The 16,125-nt window shown below is 44.3% G+C and overlaps 1 protein-coding gene across 1 annotated transcript in view; it reads left to right on the forward strand.

Annotated features, from left to right (window-relative positions):
• Positions 1 to 15,437, forward strand: part of ADCY9 (adenylate cyclase 9) — a gene marked incomplete at its 5' end in the record, with an annotated part of 146,975 nt that extends 131,538 nt beyond the window's left edge. Inside the window, 2 exons of the mRNA XM_005873010.2 lie at positions 291 to 332; positions 4,967 to 15,437. Of these exons, the coding sequence (XP_005873072.2) occupies positions 291 to 332; positions 4,967 to 6,158 (1,234 nt within the window). The remainder of the gene's footprint in view (positions 1 to 290; positions 333 to 4,966) is intronic.
• Positions 15,438 to 16,125: the final 688 nt, after the last annotated feature.

Genomic DNA, 16,125 nt, shown 5'->3' on the forward strand with positions numbered 1-16,125 from the left:
TATATATATATATATATGTATGTATATACATACACACACACACACACACACGCCTTTGAGAGTTTTCCTGTTCTGTTTCATTTGGTGATTTGCCTATTCTCCATAGCTGATTAGAGGCTTTATAGCTATATCATTGCCTTTACCTTGTATTATTCTTACTCAATTTATAATAAAAAATTAACTGTCTAACTTGATCTCCACATAAAAAAGAAAAATTGTTCATTTAAAGTCTTCTCAGATTGCTTTATATAATGCCTTTTATAATATTTTTTTATTTATTTTAATTTCAGTTCCATAGTAATTTCACACCATGGTGCAGTACAGAATTTCAGGTAAGCTTTTAACATTGTGCTTAAATCTGAATCAATGAGAGTAACTATATTATTACTGATTATTCCTAAACTTCGTAAATCCAGTTGTATCTTAAATAAGAAGAACAATATATACATTCTTAAAAGAATAAAGGAAAATATCTACTCGTTGAAATATCAGATCATAGTTATATTTTATTGGGAAAGTGAAATGATAGTTAAGATATATGTTAGCCCTGGCCTGGTAGGTCAGTTGTTTAGAGCATTATCCCGATACAGTAGGTTCCATCCCTAGTAAGTACACATACAAGAATCAACCAATGAATGAATAAATAAGTGGAACAACAAATCGATGTTCTTCTCTCTCCTTCCCTATCCCCCTCCCTCCCTCCTTTTCTCTCCCTTCCTTTCTCTCTAAGCTAAAAAAATTTTTTAAACCATATGTTAAATTTGGTTTAATTTTATATAAGACTTTAAGAGATCTCACCAATTAAAGAAAAGTACTTATTTTATTCTGTAAAATATTTTGAAATAACTGACTAGAAATTTGAAATAATAAACCCTTGCTTTACTATAAACAGTAAAAAAAAGAAAAAAGGACGTACAGACAAATTGATTAGAGGGGATCAAAACAGACTGAGAAAAACATTTGTGGGACTGTTGTTTTTATTTTTGGAGAGTGTGGGGGGACTGTTTTAAAAAAAGAGCAAATTAAGACCTGCATAAATAAAAGACAGAAAAAAACCCAAAATATTCACAAGAGGAAATGTAGGTGGTAAATATATTACTGCTAAAGTCATTGCACATTTATATAATTACAGAATTCCTTTTGGGCTTTTAAATGGGATCTTTTAAAAGTTGAGACAAAAATACCCAACGCAGGCAAAGGTGTGGCACATTCATAAATCCTGATGGTGGTTAATTTTGTGTAGCTACCAGGCACTTATAAAATATAAGTTTAAGAACTTTACACATTAGGTGACCTTGTCCCCATCTTCCAGACGAGGAAGCTGCAGATCAGAGAAGTTATGAACCTGCCTGTGGTCACACAGCTGGTCATGGCAGTGTGTAAGCCCTGGCCTCTCGTGAGGAGGCCATGCTCTATCTGCCATGCTTCACCACTCCTCAGAATGGTACAGTTGTTTTAAAAAGTACTTTGACAATCTATAAAAATGCTCATAGCCTTTACGTAAATAATTCTTTTTGTTTATCTGCTGAGGAGATAATTCAGTGTATGGTAAAGGCTGCATGCCCCAAAATATCGATCTCAATGATTGATAATATTGAAAATTCATCATCAACCTCAGTTGTCAATAAAAAATTAATTAATTATGACATACATACTCACATTTTATAACTGTTAAAAATGCAGCAACACGGGAAACGTGTATGGTTTTCATTTATTATGTGAAGTTACATGTGTTCTGTAGCTACAGCTAGGCAATTCATTGTATATGAAAAGTGTAAGATGTAATAGTTATGATCTAGTAATGAATGATCTAGTGGTGAATGATGATATTTTTCTCTTTCTGTAATTAAAAAATTAAATATCTGTGGACATTTAGATCTTGGAATGAGAATTAAAGTAACTATGGAACAAAGGCAGAATGCAAATATGTTTCTATGTATGATGACAACCATAGTACTTAAAAGCAAAACACTTAGCAGCTTTTTAAAGTTAATTTTTATTGATGTATCATATATACAAATATAAGTACCCAGATCATAAGAATACAGCTCAATGAATTTTCACAATTACCAATTCCACTCAGAACAAGAAAAAAAAACATTTCCCGGTCTCCAAAAACCCCCCTTGTGTCCCATCCTGGTGGCCCCCACCCCTGCATCCGAGGCATAGATTTTAAATGGCACTGGAGTCCACGAAAATGTTAACAAATCCTGTGTTTACCTGGTTAGAACCACGAGTGACTTTTGTTTTCTGTTTTTCTCTGTTTTTTAATCTTCCTACTCCATGATTATGAATTATACTGTATGTTACTCTAAATTTCATTTATGACCTAATGTCCAACTATTAAGTCATGAATTGATCCTTGCATTTAGTCACATGGAATTCCTCCTTTGAAATGGCCTTTGCTATTTGAATTTAGGAATAGGGCCATCGCCTTTGTTCCTTCTGTGATAGAATAAGAAATAGGGGTTATAGATCGGAAATAATTCTCCCATCTGTGTTACAAATCTCTTCTGTTACAGGGCAGCCCTTGGGTACTAACTGTAAGTCTGTGTATTAGGACTCTTCCTTTTGAGGCTTAAAATTTAAGCAAAGGTAAAAGCAAACATTGTCTTCTGTTCCTCTTTCCCTGTCATCCCGGTCCACGCTTCACTGTTCCCCTTCTCCATCCAAAGGGAGCTGGCCTGAGCCTTCACCAGAGTTAGACCACGCTGCTGGCTTTGTCACAGCACAGCAAGAAAAGCAACAAAACCGGTAGAATGATGGAGGAAACCTAGACACCTCACCCGTTTCTACCACAGGGGTTCACGTGCTGGCCATGCTGTTAGGATGACATTAAGCCTTGGTGCTGTCACCTCATAAAGAGGCTGTTCCTTTGTGTCTCCACTGTGGAGAAGCAGAAAGAAGCCGATGAGACGGGCTCACTCACAGAGAGGAGGTTTATTTCTCCTCTCCCTCCTCTAAAGCCAGCTGGAGGTTTGAGGGGCTAGACATCTAAAATAGTTATTTTGTCCAGTGCTTGAGATTCAGAATAGGTATTGCCCTTCACACTGGGGAACCAGAGAACAGCCCCTGACAGCAGGCGTGGTTATCGGCAGGAGAAATTAAAAGGACAAGTTGGAGATTTCCAGTGGAATTGTAAGTGCACAGTATTTTAAATGGCAGCAATTCCACTTCCAGGAGTTTATCCCACAGACACACTCATTCTTATGCCCAGTGACACAGAGCAGGAACATCACTGCAACATTGTTCCCGGCAGTAAAAGAAGGACACAACCTAACGCCTGCAGGAGGGAGTCTGGGTGTTACTGTACATCAAGCATGTCAAACTCAAAGGCTAACACGGGCCAGATAAGCAAGGTTTAAGTTTATGTGGGCCCAAAAAACAAAAGCTTCAATTTTCATAGAAACCTAGGTTTATTTTGATAGAGACATGCTGAATACAAAGGGCTGAAATAGAACATTTTAATAAAAATTAATATTTTTTCTTGAACATTAACTTACCAGACACTGAATAACTGCACAAACTAATAAGCGTAACGCAAATAAACCTATTTTTCTTGTTCTCCAAAAGTGAAATATTTCCTGTTGTGCACACCAAACAAGTCAGTCCAAGACTAATGATGTGGCCAGCTGCTAAAATATTTGCTGCTAGTATTAGTGGAGAGAAATGGTGCGCCTGCATGTAAGGCGTGTAAGGAAAATGAATGCAACACGATTATAGTAATCAGTCATTAGCAAACATTGTAGTTCATTATTAATAACTAGAGAACCGGTCCACAAAATTAGTGCATGGGTAGGGCCCCTAGGCCTGGTCGGTGACCAGGGCCGATTGGGGCCTTCCTTTGTTCCATGCTGCCCCCTGGTGATCAGCACACATCATAGCAAGCGATTGGTCTCCCCGTCAAACTCCCACAGGGACAGTTTGCATATTAGGCTTTTATATATAGAGATTATGTATAACAGGATATTGTAAAAATTAAGTTACGAAATTTTTATTGAAACGTTTCTTACATACCGTTATATTGGCTGGGCCACAAAAATATTCGTTGCGGGCTGTGAGTTTGACACGCTTGCTGTGCATCCATGCATTAGAATAGCATACAACCTCAAGAAAATGACACTGTTGGTTATCTTGGAGGAAGGACACATATTTTTCATTGTTTATATAGTTTGAGATTCTTATAATGTGTAACTCTTAAAAGTATACATTTTATACTTTTTTAAAAATGTTAAGTTACCTTGAATGACTGGCAAAACAGAACTAACTCAGAGTAGGGGATGGTATTTATACAGGTAGAAATTAGAGAACTTAGAAAATTTCTTTGTAAAATTACAAGTCTTTCAAAACGAAAGTTGGATTAGAAATCTAAAAAGTGAATATTTCAGAGAATGTTAAATTTCTTGGGTCCGATAATGGTGTGGTTATGTAGGGAGATATCCTCATTCGAAGGAGATACACACTGAAACATTCAGGTATGAAGTGTCAGTGTTTACAACTTACTCTCAGAATGTTCAGCAACAAGTGTGTGAGTGTGTGCGCACGTTGACAGAGAGAAAAAGGAAAGTGGCAAAACGTTAACAACTGTTGAATCCCGGAGAAGGATGTGTGAAGGTTTGTTTTGCTAGTCTCTTAACATTTCTATAAAGTTGACATTTTTCAAAATTGAAAGTTGGGGAAAAAGAAAAGATTTTTTAAAACCAAAGAGCTTCTGAAAAGCAAAGCAATGACAAAACACTTACGAAAGAAATCAGTTACAAAAGTCAGTCTTTATCTCTCCATGTCTTCAGCCAACTAAGCAGAAATGGCTTCTGCAGCTGCAGTCGTTGGAGGCTTGAGCTCCAGAACATTTTATGCAGGATGCCGGCTAGCTGGGCTAGTTCAGAACCTGGAAGTACAGAGAGTAACCTTTCCTTTAAGAGATGCATGTAAGAAGAGACCTCTTTCTCTTCTCTTTCCTCTCCAGTTCCGAGAGAAGCCCGTGCAGTAGTTCATTGCTGCGTGACAGCAGGAGACCCGTCAGCCTGATTGGCCAGGAGGTGATTCTCGCCTTCTTTCTCCTGCTCTTGTTGGTCTGGTTCCTGAATCGAGAATTCGAAGTCAGCTACCGCCTTCACTACCACGGGGACGTGGAGGCGGACCTTCACCGCACCAAGATCCAGAGCATGAGGGACCAGGCAGACTGGCTGCTGAGGAACATCATCCCCTACCATGTGGCTGAGCAGCTGAAGGTTTCCCAGACCTACTCCAAGAACCACGACAACGGGGGGGTCATCTTTGCCAGCATCGTCAACTTCAGTGAGTTCTACGAGGAGAACTACGAGGGAGGCAAGGAGTGCTACCGGGTCCTCAACGAGCTGATCGGGGACTTTGACGAACTCCTGAGCAAGCCGGACTACAGCAGCATTGAGAAGATTAAGACCATTGGGGCCACGTACATGGCTGCATCGGGGCTGAATGCCACACAGTGCCAGGATGGCAGCCACCCACAGGAACACCTGCAGATTCTGTTTGAGTTTGCCAAGGAGATGATGCGCGTGGTGGATGACTTCAACAACAACATGCTGTGGTTCAACTTTAAGCTCCGCGTCGGCTTCAACCATGGACCCCTGACAGCGGGGGTCATCGGCACGACCAAGCTGCTGTACGACATCTGGGGAGACACCGTCAACATCGCCAGCAGGATGGACACCACGGGAGTGGAGTGCCGCATCCAGGTGAGTGAAGAAAGCTACCGTGTCCTCAGCAAGATGGGCTACGACTTTGACTACAGGGGCACGGTGAATGTCAAGGGCAAAGGTCAGATGAAGACCTACCTTTACCCAAAGTGCACAGACAATGGGGTCGTGCCTCAGCACCAGCTGTCCATCTCCCCAGACATCCGAGTCCAGGTGGATGGCAGCATCGGGCGGTCTCCCACAGACGAGATTGCCAACCTGGTGCCTTCTGTACAGAACTTGGACAAGCCATCTCTGGGTTCCGAGAATAACACACAGGCCAAGGACCCTCACCTGTCTTCTAAGAGACCCTGGAAAGAGCCTGTCAAAGCTGAAGAAAGGTGTCGATTTGGCAAAGCCATAGAAAAAAGTGACTGTGAAGACACGGGGGTGGAGGAAGCCAATGAACTCACCAAGCTCAACGTCTGCAAGAGTGTGTGACGCAGCACCTGACCGCTGCCCACGGTGCTCTGTTCCTCGAAACACAATAATATTTGTATTTGGCTGTTGTGCGCTCCAAGCGCCACAGTTTCCATCCCCGGGCGTGGCGTCACGTGGTCATCGCAGCCCTAACTTCTGTGTAGATCACAGTTATTCAGGGTTCATTTCCATCCATTTCGTTCCCTTTCTCCCCCGGAACGCTGTCCCCTGGGTGTAACCGTTCAGCAGCGTGGAGAACAAGTGCCTTCAGGAGATGGCTGTGGCTTCAGAGTCGAGGGACAGAGACCACAGGGTAGAGGTCACGGCATTGGGTATTGTTGGACTTTAAGACAAAAGCTGTGGTTAAGATACCGTTTTTATTGCTTTTTCTCACGAGATACTTTTCTTTGCTAATGCCACGTTTTTGAGGTTTGTTTTTCTCTACATACTGAATAGTGTTTTCCAGTGACCTGACCCTTCTCTGTAAATACATACACGCACACACACTTGCATTTACGAATCTGAGCTCAAGTGCCAGTAGCTCACCGAGGGGAGGTCAAGGAAGGCGGTGTGGGCTGAGAGCAGCGGCCAGCCGGACGGACGGCCTGGCGCCCCTCCCTCCCTGCGCCTTCCAGAGCGCCCGGCCCTTGTGGGCTGCGGGTGCCCCGCTCCCCATACCTCCACACGCAGGCCAGGGTTCCAAATGCTAGCCCGTAACTAAGCTGGGGAAGCCAGGCCTCAGGAATTTACAAGCTGTTTTCGTTCTGCCCTCATGCCGTGCCGAGGGGTCTTCCAGCAGGGAGTGAAGGGGTTTGTCCTTGAGGCTGACTCGTCTGAGAGGAAAACGAAAATAAATGCCCAAGGGTTGCATTTATTTATTTATTTATTTATCAGGAAATGTGTTTTCAGGGAGGGGATGCCAGGCCGTTGTGCTGAAGGCACACAGCGGAGGGTGAGACGCTGTCTGTTCGTGCTTTAGCCTCTTTGTCCACCCGCCCTGCAAGGGGGCCAGGCAGGACCCAGGGGCATGGCCCGCGCTCAGGTCAGAGAAGCTCTCCGTCGCCACGTTTTACACCGAGTGCCGCTCCTTCTGCCCTGCGTGACGCGGGGCGGGTAGGAACCGGCGGGGTATGAAGCCCGGGGTCTGGGCAGAGCGCGGGGGCAGCAGGCAGTGCGGGCACTGTCCTGGCCTTCACCCATTCAAGAAGTTTCTCTATCCTTCCCACTGCCAGCCTGTGCTGGGCCTGTTTGGGGCAGGACTGGGCCTGGTGAATGAAGGCCAGCCCTCTCCAGATGGAGGTCTTGCACTGTAGACTGGGGCAGAATCGTCTGGACGCAAATGGGGTGTTAATCCAGGACAGTGTAGAAAACACTTCTGGGCCCTTTGTGGCCAATCCTCCTTGTAATTACATTTTGCCACATGAAGTCTGAACTTTATGTAGAACTGAACTCGGGCTACAGTTGCCTTGTCATAGTCATAGTCATTGATAAGGTGACACTGGCACACGGCTCCTGGGATCATTTGAGAACTAGCTCCTTCTCTGTTTAAGGTCTTCACCGACATGCCCTGTGCATTTGCTTCTCACCGGTAAATCTGTGTAATTTCACGGCTGCGTTAAGTTATCACTCCTCCTCCCCAAATTTGTACAGAATCTGCCATTTCCAGCATCATGACCTATTGATTCTGATCAGCCATCTCCCCAGGGGACAGCCACCGGCTGTTCAGCCATAGCCAGGACCACGCCATCCTGGGGAACTGAGCATGCTCAGTAACTACGATCTTCCTTCAGGTTTCACTGTCACTTTGTTGTTCTTCCAGTGCCGGAGAAAGGATGGTTGTGACAATACCTCTTGCTTCTAAAGAATGTATTCTTATAAAATATTGCAGAATTTTTATTTTTATTTTTATTTAAAAAAACACTACCTAATGCTCTCCTTGTCTGTAAGGATTGTGGGCGTGTTCGGGGTTTCTTCCATCCGTATTCAGGCGTGTGTGTGAGTGCGGCTCTGTTCCTTTGCCTGCTCGCTTCAGGCTCTGGAGCTGTGGCGGCACCTAAGGGGCTGGGCGGTTGCCTACTTGTTACCAGTGTCTCTGTTGTTGCGCCCAAAACGTACTCTGCAAAGTTCATCTCTGCACCCACTTCCTTCCTATCAAACTCTTTTTCCCCTTCCCCACCTACAAAGGTGTTTATGATTCCTGGCCCTGGGAATCCAAGAGGCTGCAAACCACCGGGAGAGAGTCAGACCGCATGGTGGTCCGGTTCAGCACTGTGCAAACCGGAGCCTTTGATGGACAGCTCACCCTGAGCCTTCCCAAACAGCCAGTTCAGATGTGCTCTCTAGTCCTTCCCAGTTCCCTGCTCTGAAGCATACCTCATCACGGAGCCACAGAATCCCTGCAGCGGAACTGCTGTGTGTCTCACCGAGTTGGCATTGAACAGATAGTTGCTGAAGACAGATGGGTTTCCAAGCAGCAGGTTCAAGCACTCCCGGCACGAGGATGCATTCTTCAGAGTGGCAATACCTCTCCTGAACTTAGGGCAGGAAGCAATACTTCAGAAATGAATGTGTGTAAATAGTTGCTTTGAGTTGCAATTGCTATTTTCTTCTTGGCCCCAGGTCAGATCAAATTATATATATGTATAAACAAGCACATAATTTTATCCAATGCAAACAAATGTAGAGCATCAGTTATTAAACCCTTAAGTAGCTTGAAGAGTCGCACAGATTATGCAACACCTGCACACGACTCCGTTAACACTGACTTCGCTTGTGGAGGCACCTGCACATTTGCACATGACACTGAGAGCCAAGGGCCACGTGCTCCCGTGACATGGTCTGTAATAATCTGTAGTTTCCAAAGATCGGTCTGCGTTTGCATTTCTAAATTTTTGAGGTAAACATTTTTTTGGTTGGTGGTTTCAGAAAATCACATGCCTGGAATCTGAAATTAAATTAGCAAGGACCAACTGTTTGCGTTTTCCACCTTTCCTTTGCTTTATTCTTGGTAAATTGTTAATTTTAATAATTTCAAAATGCATCCACTAAAGAAATGGACATTAAAATATTCTAAAATCTAAATATGTGATGCCTGGTATTCTCATTGGAAAGGTCAGTACTACTTCAGAGATTGGGGCACCCCTTGTCTCCTGCAATTTGTGGCTTGAAATAGGAAGATTTGCTTTTCTTTTGCATCATGACTTTGAAAACAAGGCAACTAAAAAAAATCCCTATGTGTCCTGTGGGGTTTTTTTATGGACATATTTGCTACAGTTAACTTTGGTTGAAAAGTATTTATTTTTACATGGAATTTTAAAAACATACACACACACACAGAAAAGCAGGTTGTAGGACTAATTTTGCTTGTGATGACAACCCCATTTTATTGGGCCTTCTAATCGTTTTTTCCTGCATTATCTTAAGAGAAGGGATTGACTAGGAAAGGACAGTAGCCTCTCCCTTGAAGAGTTCCTGGGGGTGCCCGTACCACAGGGAAGTCACAAAACCACTTCAGAATCTGAAGTCCCAGAGACTTTCCCCAGAAAAACACACATGCCATTTATACATCTCAGGGGTTCACGGCACCTCCAACTCGAGCCAAACAGAACCTGCTGGGGTTGAGGCTCTTGTCGACTCGGTGAGAGGAGATGAAGACGTGGGCCTGTCCGTCCTTGCGCATCAGCTTGCAGGGATCAAGCTTCTAGGTGAGTCTGCTGGAACCTGGTGCCAGTGAGGACACTACTCCTTGGTGAGGACACTCCTTCCCCCTGAAGCTGCTGCAGGCTTCCCTCGGAGCCTTGCAGAGCTTAGGGAGCCACGGTCTTCGCTGCCTGGAGGTCTAGAACCTGGGTCTCTTCCACGAGAAACAGCGTCCAGGAACGTAAAGGACTTCTCACACAGTCCAGAAAGACAGCCTCTAATGTTTGCAATGAGTCTCAAAACTTAGCCTTTGTGATTTCTCTTGTGTTTAAAAGCTCTTCACACGTGGTTCTGTTGTGGGAATCCGTCATTGTGGCCACCTGGAATAAGTCCCAAGTTCCAGGAAAAGGAAGCTAACTGGGGAAAGAGATCAATGAGAGGAAGTGATTAAGAAAAAGTATGCACTTGCACACCATATACATGTAAATTTAAAATCTCCCCAAGTGTCTATTTTTATACAGTTCCTTTGCAAAAAAAGAAAATGGTTTTTTTTTAATAACATGACTTCAAAGAATTGTTACTGTTATTAGAGTAATTTAAGCTTGGGGAATTCTCATATTCCTGCTGGGCCTGAAAGTCGGAAGGAGAAGTGAATTAAGCAATCATCTATTGAGCAATCTGAGTGCCTCCTGAAATCTGTCATCAACAGCATCTATTCTTAACCTTTTCTCTGGCTCACAAAGCCTTTGATAATTTGATGAAGGTTGTGGCTCCTTTCTCCAGAAAACGCACATAAAAATAAGCCCTCTTAATGTTGCATACAATTTCAGGAGTTCCTGGAAATAAATAAAATACCCCTGATTTGAAATAACTAGAGGAATGATGGTTTTTAATTATAGCTATCTGCAAATCCGGTTTCTAGGCATTTATGGACTCTCCATTGGGAACTTGATTAAAAGTGTTAATGCTGCTTATTTATACATGCGTTTCCAATCAAAACTATATTTTACATTTTATGTCTGAGTTACCTAAATATATTTGAAGAGCTACTCAAAGAGCTTTTCAATATATAAACATAAAGTTAGTCAAATACTTTCCAACAGTTAAGTAACATTCAGCCAGTATTTACTGACAACCTACTATGTGCCCTATAATGCCAAAGCTCCCTTTATTTAGGTTGTTCAATTTGCTGCAGTACTTGAGAATATTTGAGTAACAGCTGTGATTAGAAACTGTGCTTTTCATGATGGCTCTACCACTATGAATTCCACCAGTAAACTGAAGGGGAGTTCCAGACACCTGGGGTCACATGGTGACATCCCTTTCCGTATTGACAGTATTAAACAGTGGCTCCTTAGTATCTTCTGTAAACCATTAGATTACTTTTGTGTTTATGGTCTATGGATTGCTTAGCCTCTCAAGAAGGAGCAACAGATGAGAAACCTTCAGAGAAAACAACGACACCAATATTGTGTTGGATCCACAATGAGAGAGGGGCCACTCCACATGCTACTCATAAGGTCATGCATTTTGTTTTAAAACAATCCTCTCCTGATGGCAATTCGGTCCCAACGTGAGGGGCTCAGAGCTGGATGGAGGAAGCGCTGGCGTGGACTGATTTGGCTGGTGGCAGCCTTTCAGGAATAACCACCAGGGAAGCGTGTTCCGCTCTCTGAGGAGCATGGTGGGTGGAAGTCTCTGCCAACCCCATCTCCACCCTATGCCTGGTCGTGAGGCGAGGCAGCCCAGCGTCCAGCAGTCTTTTGAAAGGATTGCTCTTTCCCCGTCTTCCTCTGACCTTCTTGATCTCAGAAAAGTCTTGCCTTCTAGGTTGGAGGGTGAGGAATGGTATCAGGAAAGAGGAGTTATTTGGAAACTTGTCCATGTGATTCTGGGAAAAGGAAGCAGAATGGGAAAAGGGAGTGATGACGACTTGTAGACTCTGCTTGGACTCCCCTGGGCATAGACACCCTGTGCCTGAGGCAAACTTCAGTGGCTCACCATGCCCTTCCTTCTTGGGACTGGATCTCATTCTCCCCAGCTTCTGAGGTCTCCCAGACTGACCTCTGGAAGTCTTCTCACCATGGCGCAGCCCTACCCAGTTCTGTCTGTGTGTGTCATGGGTGGCCATTCCTCTCCAAGGACATGTGTCCCCACCCCCATTCCCATCATCTTTGACCTCCCAAGTAGGTTTCAGTGCCATGCCATCCTCATTCCCCAACTTCAGGAATATAGATTCAACTACAGCAACATGATTTAGCAGACACTTTATTTATTTAAGGAAAGTAATTCCTTCTCACATATGCAAATATGCCTCTATATGTAAATTCAGCTCTCACATATGCAAATATGCTTCTATATGTAAAGTAGTCTCTCATTATATGATGCATTCCCACCAAGGAACTCAAAAAGCCTGGAATCCCTTTTATCCCCATGATGCCTCATCCAAGTGGGTAGGCAGGGGTGTTTTCTCTGTACAACAGATTTGAAAGCTCAGGTTCAGAGCTGCTCAGTGGCTTGCCCAGGTTCAGCTTGTTGTCCGCCATTTCCAGTTACACGGCCAGAAAACAGAGCATGCTGCAAATCCAAGTGATATAACTTCTTGGCCTCCCCCTTCCTGTGCCAGGAAAGAACAAAGAATCCAGGTGGTGGAATGGGACATTGTGCATTTAAATGGTGAAAGTACCCAGGAGTCAGCAAGTGGCCGACAAGGTACAATACGTCTTCCCTTGTCTCCCTCTACTCTTCTTTCTGTCAGACTGGCTACTTGAATTACGTGTCAGATATTTAAATTATTATCTAATGTATGCTTGGAATGGAGAAGTTTTAAAATTATTCAAGTGTCCATGTGCTAACAAAGACCATCAGGGAAGAGGCAAAGTTTGCAACACGCTGGTGCCTTCAGAAAGATTAGTGTAAAACACAGATTATTTTGGTGTCCTGTGCTACCTTCCAATTTAACAGCAATAGATCATGTACCTTTAGCACAAAATTGTTTTTTCTAACTATTTATTGCACAATAATTTTTTATTATAATGTTAGATCATTTTAAAAATACCTTATCATATATCTATACATCTCCAATATTTCAGGAACATATTAGAGAAAGGGAACGAAAAAACAAATATCACTTGGCCTTTAACTTGAAATAGCATAGAACATAATTTGTAATTTTGACACCAATTTGGAGCTCTTGGATAAAAAAAAACAACAGACTGTTGACTGTTTACAGAGGACTGAGAACACCAAGAGTTTACTTTTTAGAAGCAAGCTTTGTAACATGGTGTGTTGATGGAACTTTTCTTGGGTAATTTTGTTTGGCCAGGATGACATCTCTTCTTCCTCAAGAATAAAGGCTTCTGGTGGTATCACAGCTACATTTAGAGTATTCATTTAGCACAGAAGAATATGGCTGAATATTGCCCTCGTTCTCCTGCTTATATTAATTGCATGACAAGTTGTACTTTCCAAAATCTTCAGTCAAGGACTTCCATAGACTTCTCACCCTAACCTACCGTGACACTGGGAGAATGTTCAGATTTGTTTGTATGTTTTTTAATATTGAAGAATGTTATTTATATGAACTTTCAGGAAATTAATACAATAAAGCCTAAGAAGATACGGTAAAACTATTTTTAAAAAGAGATTGGAAGCAGTTATGCAGATAATTGAGGGTAAAAGCATCCTTTTTCCTAAAATGTTTCAAATGGGTCAACATTTATTGAACGAATTTCTTGCATGAATCACATGGATAGTGATTCAAATTCTTCCATTTCTTATGTAGCCAATACAGTGGGCCGCTTCAGCCCTTTCAGAATCTTATTTCCAAATTTCCTCTTCTTCAACTGTCCATTTTGTTGGCAGAATTACAATAGGCTCAGACCTGCATGCTTTGAGAGAAAACTGAGTGTGAGCTCATGAACTAGCCATTCAACAGTTTCCAGAACTCCAAGGGTTTGTCTGTGCTCCTGACAGGTGGCTTCTGTCACCACCACAAACCCAAGACCTGGTCCACCTGTGCCCGTAGCAACGGCCCCATGGATGACTTGGAGCAGGAACTCTGCCAGTGCCGGGAGAGTGTCCGCCGTGCGTGAGACCGGCTGGCAGAGCGGAGGAGACTGGCTCTGCAGGTCCTCGGGAGGTGAGAAAGCAGCCTCCACGCCCCAGCACGGTGCCAACCCTCCTGCTGCCGCTCTGGCTCCTTGGTGAACAGTGATGACCTCATGTTCTGCTTGTAACACTTTTCCTGGTCTGTACCTCATGCACTGGCCCGGCTTGAGATGCTTCAGGACCTGGGCACCCACCACCCTTCGGAAAATCATCTGCATGCCCCAGTGGTGAACTGGGCATTGTGGGCCCGATTCGGGCTTAGAAAGAGGATCTTCATGCCTCAGCTCCTGGGCTGGCCCAGCAGCAGGGAACCAGACTCTCAGGCCTGCATGGAACCCATAGCAACCCCAGCCAGTCTCACCAATGGTTCTGGGGTCCCAAGCTGTCTTTGGACTTGGGGGAGTGCAGGGACAGAGCAGAGGACCAGCTGGGGATCCCGGAAAAGTGGGTGTCAAGGAAGTGCAGTTCACCAACATCCGGTGCAGCCGTGCTGGGCTCCCAGGCAGCCTTTAGCCACCTCTGCGCCCCTCAAGTGCCGCAGCTGCCGGCGCCATAAGCCATTAGTTGGGGGGTGCCAGCAGGGCCTCCTGGTGCACCCTCCTCACACGACAGCATTGAACCGAAGCACCAATAACCCACGGATGAGCACCGAGCGAAAAACCCAAAGCCTTAACATCCTCTCGGGAATCCTGTGTCAGTTGCACCATTTGTAACAGGCGGCATTCTAGGATGTAACGTCCCTGAGATGATCTATTTACTAAAAGCAGCTTCCACTGTCTCAATCCGTGCAGTCATCCTCATTCCAAAACCGATTCTAGGAGGCGCTCCAGCGGCGGTGTAACCCGACCCGACCCGGTCACAGTCACGGTCACGGTCACGGCGCCCCAGCCAGCCCCGCCTCTCCCGTCACGGAGCAAGTTTCCGTGATTCATGGGGTAGAATCACTGTCAAGAGGCAACGCGGTCTGTTCCAGCCGCCTTTTGACTTGTGGGTGGTTTATGTTCTATCCTAACACTGACCTTCTCTCACACACCCCGACTCGGGCTCCCTGTGCATGGGCACTGAATCCGGCTCGTCATGAAATACAGAAAGAAATCATGGGACATTTTCATCATCTTTCCATTCCGAAGCATGGGTGGTTTTCTTTTCTCATCAGTGTATGTCCTAGACCTAGACACTGCTTGTGGGTCTCTCTTTCCTCCCCTCCAACCTTCTACTCATCTGCACTTTCCTGTCTTCTCTTTCCCAGAAGATAAAAACACTGCGAGAGGGGCCTGACGTTTCCTTTCAGTTGGAAAGGAGCCGAATTGTAAATAAAAAAAATAAGAAACTGTTTATGGTTGGTCAACAACCAAACCCAGGAAGAACTGTATCTGTGAGATATACATATGTCTCTCTCTATAGATAAAAGCACATTATCTTTCATTCACTACTACAGACTTGTAACCTATTGTATATTAAAATGTTTTACTGTATCAGAGAAAACTTTATGCGGTAGACCGAGAAAAGCTGTGGGGGGAAAAATTCAAAATATAGTATAATTGACTCAAATGTTGTTGTCTGTCTATTCTGGGCTTGGCACAATTTCAAGGGAAAAAATGTACTCGCTATAAATTAACCAGAAAACTAATTTATCTGTAAGGTTTCAGAAACTGCTTTTTAACACAGCACCGATCCACAGAGCCTACCCACGTGTGTGCTCTGTGCAGTCCACATGGGCCGAAAGCTGGTCGCTGCATTTTAATCCAGATGCAGGCGCTGCAGGGAGAAGGTGCTGCAGCCCTAGATCTAGCCCGGCCTCCACGGGGCCACGGGCAGCTCCCCTTAGCTTGAGTAGAGGCGTCCAGGGCAACACACGGTGCAGCTGCAAGTTTCCAAGGCCTTGAATGCCACTCTTGGGATTGGAAGTTTCAGTGGCCCCTTTCCCCCAGCAGGAACGTACGCAGACAGGAAAATAAAGAAAGAGCAGAGAAGTGCCCTCCCCTGGAGGGTCCCTGTCCCGGAGCAGAACGAGGAAATGAGGCCTCTGCAGTCAGCAGTGCAGGTGGATGCACTGCTCTATCCCAGGTCTGGTGCCAGCTCTCACTTCCCTGGAGTTGGTTCAACACTGAGCTGAGCTCACAGACCGGAGGGAACCAACACTTGTTTTCTTTGGACTGCTTTGAGCAAAAATAGAAGAAAGGAGCTCATTTTTTCCCAAAGATTTTTGGGGCAATCCAATAGTACAGATCCAAAGTCA

Source organism: Myotis brandtii, unplaced genomic scaffold, assembly GCF_000412655.1.
Source record: "Myotis brandtii unplaced genomic scaffold, ASM41265v1 scaffold397, whole genome shotgun sequence".
NCBI lineage: Eukaryota > Metazoa > Chordata > Mammalia > Chiroptera > Vespertilionidae > Myotis > Myotis brandtii.